The sequence below is a fragment of the Nyctereutes procyonoides genome, unplaced genomic scaffold (genome assembly GCF_905146905.1).
Source record: "Nyctereutes procyonoides isolate TBG_1078 unplaced genomic scaffold, NYPRO_anot_genome, whole genome shotgun sequence".
NCBI classification, from domain to species: domain Eukaryota; kingdom Metazoa; phylum Chordata; class Mammalia; order Carnivora; family Canidae; genus Nyctereutes; species Nyctereutes procyonoides.
Genome location: NW_026575036.1, coordinates 6,366,913 through 6,376,234, shown reverse-complemented (window position 1 = coordinate 6,376,234; position 9,322 = coordinate 6,366,913). Strand labels below are relative to the sequence as shown.

At 42.9% G+C, this 9,322-nt stretch overlaps 1 protein-coding gene across 1 annotated transcript; it reads left to right on the top strand.

Moving 5' to 3' along the window:
* Positions 1–683: 683 nt before the first annotated feature.
* On the top strand, positions 684–7,575 carry LOC129505551 (cationic amino acid transporter 3-like; the record flags this gene model as incomplete). Its single annotated transcript, XM_055318588.1, has 2 exons — positions 684–2,429; positions 7,558–7,575. Coding segments are annotated over exons 1-2 (1,764 nt in total), but the record flags the coding sequence as incomplete, so codon positions are not given.
* Positions 7,576–9,322: the final 1,747 nt, after the last annotated feature.

The window sequence follows — 9,322 nt, the reverse complement described above, 5'->3', positions numbered from 1 at the left end:
TTAATTAGTACATGAAGCTAGAGGTGTCAGACATACCCAAATTGGAATAAGTTATGTAGTATGTAAAAGAGCAGAATATTAGGGGGTGCCTGAGTGGCTTAGTTAGTTAAAAGGCTGCCTTGGACTCAGGTCATGGTCTCAGGGGCCTGGGATTGAGCCCTGCTTGGAGCTTCTTGCTCAGCAGGGAGTCAGTCTACTTCTGCCTTTCCCTCTACCCCTGCCCCCCTTTTGTGTATGTGTGTGTGCGCGTGCATGCACACGTGCATAGGAGTGCCCTCTCTCTCTCTTCAAATAAATAAATAAAATCTTTTTTAAAAAAAGCAGAATGTTGGAGATATTTGGTACTTGTTTCTGTAGGGAAAGCAGGGTTGATTTGTCTACGGTGTCCTTTAGAGTCAGTTTCTGTGATATTTGGGTTGCGACAGGTTACATGGGACTTCTGAGCTATGGTTGGTTGGTTTAGCACCATTGTTCAGTAAATATTTACCATTTACTTAGGCATTATGGAATGACAGCACGTACCAGATGAAATATGAAGCAGCATCTTTGAAGCCTGAGCAAAGGAAGTCAGCAGCCCCAACCCATTTCAGCTTAACTCAGCCTCACTGAATCAGATCACAGACTCTCTCCACTCTGGGCTTGCTACAGCGCTGATCATAGAATCCTCTTCGATTCCAGCTGAAATGCTGTGTCAGGCACTTCGCAGATTTGGTCAAAAGCTGGTGCGCAGACGAACATTGAAGCAAGATGTGACCCAGATCAGATATTTGAACACATTGGATTTAGTGACCCTGGGTGTGGGCCGCACAGTGGGTATAGGTGTATATGTCCTGGCTGGGGAGGTGATCAGTAATCAAGCAGGACCTTCAACTGTGATCTGCTTTTTGGTGGCTGGCCTAGCCTCGTTGTTGGCCGGGCTGTGCTATGCAGAGTTGAGTATCCGGATTCCTCATGCTGACTCTGCATATGTCTACACCTATGTCACTGTAGGTGAACTTGGTGCTTTTGTCACTGGCTGGAACCTCCTCCTCTTCCTTTTTGCTGATGCAGTTGTGTTGGCTTGGGTGTGGATGTTAATTTTTGACAACCTGCGTGGGGACCAGATATCTGAGACCCTGACTGAGAACATTTCATCATATGTTTCCCGTGTCTTTGAAAAATATCTAGGCTTCTTTGTTATGGGTTTTGTGTTCTTCCTCATTGATTTCCGGAATCTGTGGGTTTTGGGGTTTTCCCAGATTTCCAAATGGTTCACGTTGGTTAAAGTTTTCTTTCTCAGTTTTGTCATCATCTCTGGCATCATTAAGGGAGATCTGCGCAACTGGAAGCTCACAGAAGAGGACTACATGAAGGCTGGACTCAATGACACCTCTAGTTTGAGACCTCTGGGCTCTGGAGGATTCATGCCTTTTGGCTTCCAGGGGATTTTCCGTGGCGCAGCTACCTGCTTCTATGCTTTTGTTGGTTTTGACAACATTGTGACCAGAGGTAAAGTAGCCCAGAATCCCCAGCATTCTATCCCTATGAGCATTGTGATTTCACTGTTCATCAGCTCTTTGTTGTATTTTGGTATCTCTGCAGCCCTTACACTCATGGTGCCGTACTACCAGCTTCGACCTGGTAGCCCCTTGCCTGAGGTATTTCTCCATATTGGCTGGGTCCCTGCCTTCTATGTTGTATCTTTTGGATTTTTCTGTATTCTTTCTGCACGCATCTTAAACTTTACACTCCCCATATATAGTCATATAAACATGATGGCAGATGATGGCCTCCTATTCTATGCCCTTCCCAGGACCTATTTTGGCATAGTCACCCAGGTTGTGGTCATCGTGATCATTTGGGTTATTGTAGCAGTCATGACATTCTTCTTTGGACTCACTTATCTTGTGGACCTCAGTGCAGTTGGGTCCCTGATACCTCACTCTCTTGTTGCTATTTGTGTACTCATCCTCAGGTATCAGCCTGAGAGGAAGAATGAGGAAAACGAAGCACAGGTACTAGAGGAGAATGGACCTATGGCAGAGAAGCTGACTCTATCTAGACTATTTCTTCCGAACAGCTCCACCCCCACTCCACTCTCTGGCCAGGTTGTCTCTGTTTGCTCCTCACTGCTTGTTCTGCTGCTGACTCTGCTTTGCCTGGTGTTGACTCAGTGGCCAGGTCTGCTTTCTGGCGACCCAATGTGGATCACAGTGGTTGTGCTCCTCCTGGTACTCATCACTGGGATCACTGGGGTCATCTGGAGACAGCCACAGAGCTCCACTGCCCCTCTCTTTAAGGTACCTGGTCTGCCTTTCTTCCCACTCTTGAGCATCTTTCTGAATTTTTACCTAATGATGCAGCTGACAGCTGGCACCTGGGCCCTATTTGGTGCCTGGATGCTGATTGGGTTTGCTATCTACTTTGGCTATGGGATCCAGCACAGCCTGGTCACTTAACCCCACTGAAGTTAGGGCATGAACTTTAGACTTGAACTCAGCAGTGCCAGTACATATTTGGTTTGATATCATCACACTTGAATGCAGTATCATCCTCCTGCACAAAAAATGGAGAGTCCTCTTGAGCACATGGAAAGTTCGGCCTGCCATGGGATTTGGTGAGGGAGGACACTAATACAGCTCCGTATTGTGGAGTAAAGGATGTGTCTTTTGCTTTCTCCTCTTTTTTTTTTTAAATAACTTTTCTACTTTGCAGTTGTGTCTGTAGCTGCTTACTAGCTTTAAAACAATAATTATTAAAAGAAACTAGAAAATGTGTTTTTGTTTTCTTTGAGTAAATATCCAGTCGTCGAAATACTAAACCATATGGTAATTCTATTTCTAATTTTTTTTAGGAACCTGAACACAGTTTTCTGTAGTGGCTACATCAATTTACATTCATACCAACAGTGCATGATGCTTCCTTTCTTTCTATGTCCTAGCCAAGACTTGTTATTTCTTGTCTTTTTAATTTTAGCGATTCTGAGAAGGTAAAGTGATACTTCATAGTATTTTTAATTTGCATTTCCTTGATGATTAGTGATGCTGAGCATCTTTTCATGTACCTGTGGGTCCCTGCCCATTTTTTAAATGGATTTTTTTTGAGGTTGAGTTGTATAAGTTCTTTATATAGTTTGAATATTAAGCACTTATTAGATATATCTTTCGCAAATATTTTTTCCAATTTAGTAGGTAGCCTTTTGCATTTGTTGTAGGTTTCCTTTACTACTCAAAAGCTTCTTATTTACATGAATTTGGAAAGCTATATGCACACATAGGGCTATTTTAGCATTATATACAAGAGCCAGGATTGGAAGCAACCCATGTGTCCACAAATAGATGAATGGATAAAGAAGATGTGTTATGTGTAGATAATGTAATATTAATCAGCCATTGAAAAGAAAAATCTTGCCATTTATAACAACATGGGTAGACCTAAAGGGAATAATACTAAGTGAAACATGTCATTTAAAGGGAGACAAACACCATATGATTTCACTCATATGCAGAGTTCAGGAAATAAAACAAATGAACAAACAAAGGGGGAAACCTACTTCAGACTCTTAAATACAAGGAACAAACTGATGTTTGCCAAAGGGGAGGTGGGTGGGCCAATAAGGTAAAATAGATAAAAGGAATTAAATTTCCACTTACCTTGATGAAACCCTGAGAAATGTATGGAAATGTTGAATCATATTGTACACTTGAGAGTAATACAACAACACTGTATATTAGTTATACTTTAATTTGCTTCTATCAGCAAAATAGTGAAAGAGTAGTTAGTGGTCCTCATTTCATCTGGTCCCTTTAATTTAGTTGGATAACTATCAAATCATCCTGAACATCTATGAATTCAATCTGAGATGTAAGAAAAGAAAGGTTGGAAATGTACAAATAGAAAAGTGACCACTTTTTGCAAGGTGGGAGTGCAGAGAAGAGAAACGGAGGGGATATACCAGAAGATAAATGGTGGGGGAAAGGAGCCTCTGTGAATCGGCTACCAAGAAGTGATATATAGCCCTGGAGCTCAAAATACGGACCTTTAGAGCTTTGCTCGAGAAAAGGACTTCTCTGCCTGAAAGGTGCTCAGGGGAAGTGGGGTAGAATCCCAGGTGGGACAATGTGGTTCGAGATCCCCAGAGGCACTGAAAGAACAGGGACTCCAGAGCGACAAAATTCCCAAGCATTGTAGCCAGGAAATTGGTTTAGTTTAGAAGCCCAAGAGGGGGCTTTCAGCCCCAGTTGCCATAAACCACCAACTGTGACCCAATTGGATGACAGTTCTCTGTGTTGGGACCCTGCAAAGGACTGGAATACATATTTGTATATATATGTTTATTTATTTATTCATTTATTTATTTATTTAATTTATTTACTTCTTTATACTTTTAGAATTTAGTATCTTCTAGAAATAAACCAAAATATACAAATACACTCAGGACCAAGTGGATCACCCTGTTTTGTCCACTCTGTGAGATTATATTCCCCCTTTTTTCTTTTTCTTTTTCTTTTTCTTTGTCTTTTTCTTTTCCTTTCTGGTTTTTGACCCTTCAGATTTGTCTACTCTGTGTTTTGCTTGAGTCATGGTTGATATTTTTGATTCAGTTCCCTTTTTCTTCCACTATTCACTGGACAAAATGACTAGAAGGAGATTCACAACAAAAGAATGAATCAAGGTAATACTCTCTGCGACAGATCTAATGGATATGGATTTAAGTAAAATGTCAGAAATGGAGTTCAGAATAACGATTATAAAGTTACCAGCTGGGCTTGAAAAAAGCATAGAAGACTTCAGATAATCTGTTAGATTAATCTCTTCAGAAATAAGATCTAATCAGGCCATAATTAAAAATATTCTGAGATGCAGGCTATATTGGATGCTTTAACAGACAGAGTAAATGAGGCAGAAGAGAGAATAAGTGACATAGAAGACAAATTAATGGAAAGGAAGGAAGCGGGGATCCCTGGGTGGCACAGCAGTTTAGCGCCTGCCTTTGGCCCATGGCGCCATCCTGGAGACCTGGGATCGAATCCCACGTTGGGCTCCCGGTGCATGGAGCCTGCTTCTCCCTCTGCCTATGACTCTGCCTCTCTCTCTCTCTCTCTCTCTGACTATCATAAATTAAAAAAAAAAAGGAAAAGGAAGGAAGCTGAGGAAAAGAGAGAAAAAACCAACTGATAGCACATGAGGAGAGGCTCCAAGAGATAAATGGTGTGGGATGCCTAGGTGGCTCAGTGGTTAGGCATCTACCTTCAGCTCAGGGCATGATCTTGGGGTCCTAGGATCAAGTCCTGTGTTGGGCTCCCTGCATGGAGCCTGCTTCTCCCTCTACCTATGTCTCTGTCTCTCTCTTTCTGTGTCTCTTATGAAAAAATAAATAAAACAAAAGAGATGAATGATGCCATGAAGAGAAACAAATCAGAATTATTGGAGTGCCCAAGGGTACAAAGAGAGAGAGAGAGAGAGAGCGCCAAAAGTATATTTGAGGAAATAATAGCTGAGAATTTCCCTAATCTGGGGAAGGAAACATGCTTTCATATCCAAAAGGTAGAGAGGACCCTTCCCAAAATCAATAAAAAGAGAAGAAGATCCTGATATGTAATAGTTAAGCTTGTGAATTTCAGAGATAAGGAGAAAATCCTGAAAGCAGTTCCAGACAAGAGATTCCTAACATATAGGGGGAAAAGTATGAGATTGACAGCAGACCTATCCACAGAGACCTGGTAGGCCCAAAAAGGGTGGCATGATATATTCAGGGTACTAAATGAGCAAAGCACACATCCAAGAATACTTTCTTCAGCAAGGCTGTCATTCAGAATGGAAGGAAAAACAAAGAGCTTCCAGGACAGACAGGAATTGTAAGAATATGAGACCACCAAGCCAGCCCTGCAAGAATTATTAAGGGGGATCCTTTAAGCGAAGAGAGAGCCCAAGAATAACCTAGATAAGAAACACAATCTATAGGAGCAGGGACTTTACAGATAATACAATGGCACTCAATTTATATCTTCCAACAGTTACTCTGAATGTAAATGGGCTAAATGCTCCAATCAAAAGACAAAGGTATCGGACGGGATTAAAAACAAAACAAAACAGGACCCATCCATATGCTGTCTGCAAGAGACTCATTTTAGACCTAAAGACATCTTCAGACCGAAAATGAGGGAGTGGAGAACTATTTACCATGCAAATGGACCTCAAGAAAGCTGGGGTAGCAATCCCCATATCATATAGATTAGATTTTAATCCAAAGACTATAGTAAGAGATAAAGAGGGAGAGCATATCATAATTAAAGGTTCTATCGAACAAGAAGATCTAACAATTATAAATATTTATGCTCCCAATTTGGAGCAATTACATCAAGGAATTAATAACCAAATAAAGAAATACGTTAATAATAACACAATCATAGTAGGGGAGTTCAACATCCCACTCACAGCAATGAACAGATCATCTAAGCAGAAGATCAACAAGGAAACAAGGGCTTTGAATGACACACTGGACCAGATGGACTTCACAGATATATATGGAGCATCCCATCCTAATGCAATAGAATACACATTCTTTTCAAGTGCACTTGGAACAATCTCCAGAATAGATCACATGCTGGGTCAAATATCAGGTCTTAACCACTACCAAAAGATTGGGATCATTTCCTGCATATTTTTAGGCCACAATAATTTGAAACTTGAACTCAATTACAACAGAAAATTTGGAAGGAACTCAAACACTTGGAGGTTAAGAGCACCCTACTAAAGAATGAATGTGCCAATTATTAAAGAAGAATTTAAAAGATTAATGCAAACAAATGAAAATGAAAGCACAACTGTTCAAAAACTTTGGAATACAGCAAAGACAGTCCTAAGAGGGAAGTACCTTGCAATATAAGCCTCTCTCAAAAAATTAGAAAAATCTCAAATACAAAAGCTAATATTACACCTAAAGCAGCTGGAGAAAGAATAGCAAATAAAGCTTAAGCCAAGCAGGAGAAGAGAAATAATAAAGATTAGAGCAGAAATCAATGAAATAGAAACAGGAAGAACAGTAGACTAGAGCAACAAAACTAGAAGCTGGTTCTTTGGAAGAATAAGATACATAAACCCCCTAGCTAGAACCTGCCCCCAAAACAAAAGTCCAGGGCCAGATGGCTTTCCAGGGGAATTCTACCAAACATTCAATACATATTCTATGGAAGTTGTTTCAAAAAAAATAGAAATGGAAGGAAAAACTCATTCTATAAAGCCAGCGTTATCTAGATCCCAAAACCAGGTAAAGACCCCATCAAACAGAGAGGAGGGGCAAGATGGCGGAAGAGCAGGGTCCCCGAATCACCTGTCCCCACCAAATTACCTAGATAACCTTCAAACCATCCTGAAAATCTACGAATTCAGCCTGAGATGTAAAGAGAGACCAGCGGGAACGCTACAGTGAGAAGAGTTCGCGCTTCTATCAAGGTAGGAAGACGGGGAAAAAGAAATAAAGGAACAAAAGGCCTCCAAGGGGGAGGGGCCCCGCGAGGAGCCGGGCTGAGGCCGGGGCGAGTGTCCCCAGGACAGGAGAGCCCCGTCCCGGAGGAGCAGGAGCTGCACCAACCTTCCCGGGGGGAAAGGGGCCAGCAGGGAGTTGGAGCAGGACCCAGGAGGGCGGGGATGCCCTCGGGCTCCCGGGGACACTAACAGGCACCTGCGACCCGGGGAGAGTGCACCGAGCTCCCTAAGGGCTGCAGCGCGCACGGCGGGGCCCGGAGCAGCTCGGAGGGACTCGGGAGCAGCTCCACGGAGGGAGCTGCGGGGCGGGAGCACGAATCCAACAGCGCAGGCCCCGGAGCACAGGGCACCGGGACACAGCCCAGGATCCGTCCGCCCCCCCCCCCCCCCCCGGACAGGCAGCGGCTGGGAGGGCCCAGGACAGCAAGGACACTCCTGCCCCCGAGCTGAGCACATCAGCGGCCCCGCCCCGGAGCCTCCAGGCCCTGCAGACGGAGAGCCCCGTAGTTCCTGCGGAGGCTGAATCCAGGCTTCCAGAGCTGCCACAGCAACTGCGGCTGTTCCTCCTGCGGCTGAGCCCTGCAGCAGGCAGGGGCAGAGCAGCTCCCCCAAGTGCTAACACCTGAAAATCAGCACAGCAGGCCCCTCCCCCAGAAGACCAGCTAGACGGACAAGTTCCAGGGGAAGTCAAGGGACTTAAAGTCTACAGATTCAGAAGATACTCCCTCGTGTTTTTTTTTTTTGTTTTTTTTTTCTTTTTTCTTTTCTTTTTGATTTCTGATTGCTTCCCCATCCCCCCTTTTTTCACCTTTCTTTCTTTTTCTTTCTCTTTTTCTTCTCTTTTTTCTTCTTTTTCTTTTTTCTTTTTCTCTTTTCTTTCCTTTTCTCTCTTTCTCTCCTTTTCCCAATACAACTTGTTTTTGGCCACTCTGCACTGAGCAAAATGACTAGAAGGAAAACCTCACCTCAAAAGAAAGAATCAGAAACAGCCCTCTCTCCCACAGAGTTACAAAATCTGGATTACAATTCAATGTCAGAAAGCCAATTCAGAAGCACTATTATACAGCTACTGGTGGCTCTAGAAAAAAGCATTAAGGCCTCACGAGACTTCATGACTGCAGAATTTAGATCCAATCAGGCAGAAATTAAAAATCAATTGAATGAGATGCAATCCAAACTAGAAGTCCTAATGACGAGGGTTAACGAGGTGGAAGAATGAGTGAGTGACATAGAAGACAAGTTAATAGCAAAGAGGGAAACTGAGGAAAAAAGAGACAGACAATTAAAAGACCATGAAGACAGATTAAAGGAAATAAATGACAGCCTAAGGAAGAAAAACCTACGTTTAATTGGGGTTCCCGAGGGCGCCGAAAGGGACAGAGGGCCAGAATATGTATTTGAACAAATCCTTGCTGAAAACTTTCCCAATCTGGGAAGGGAAACAGGCATTCAGATCCAGGAAATAGAGAGATCCCCCCCTAAAATCAATAAAAACCGTTCAACACCTCGACATCTAATAGTGAAGCTTGCAAATTCCAAAGATAAAGAGAAGATCCTTAAAGCAGCAAGAGACAAGAAGTCCCTGACTTTCATGGGGAGGAATATTAGGGTAACAGCAGACCTCTCCACAGAGATGTGGCAGGCCAGAAAGGGCTGGCAGGATATATTCAGGGTCCTAAGTGAGAAGAACATGCAACCAAGAATACTTTATCCAGCAAGGCTCTCTTTCAAAATGGAAGGAGAGATAAAGAGCTTCCAAGACAGGCAGGAACTGAAAGAATATGTGACCTCCAAACCAGCTCTGCAAGAAATTTTAAGGGGGACTCTTAAAATTCTCCTTTAAGAAGAAGTCCAG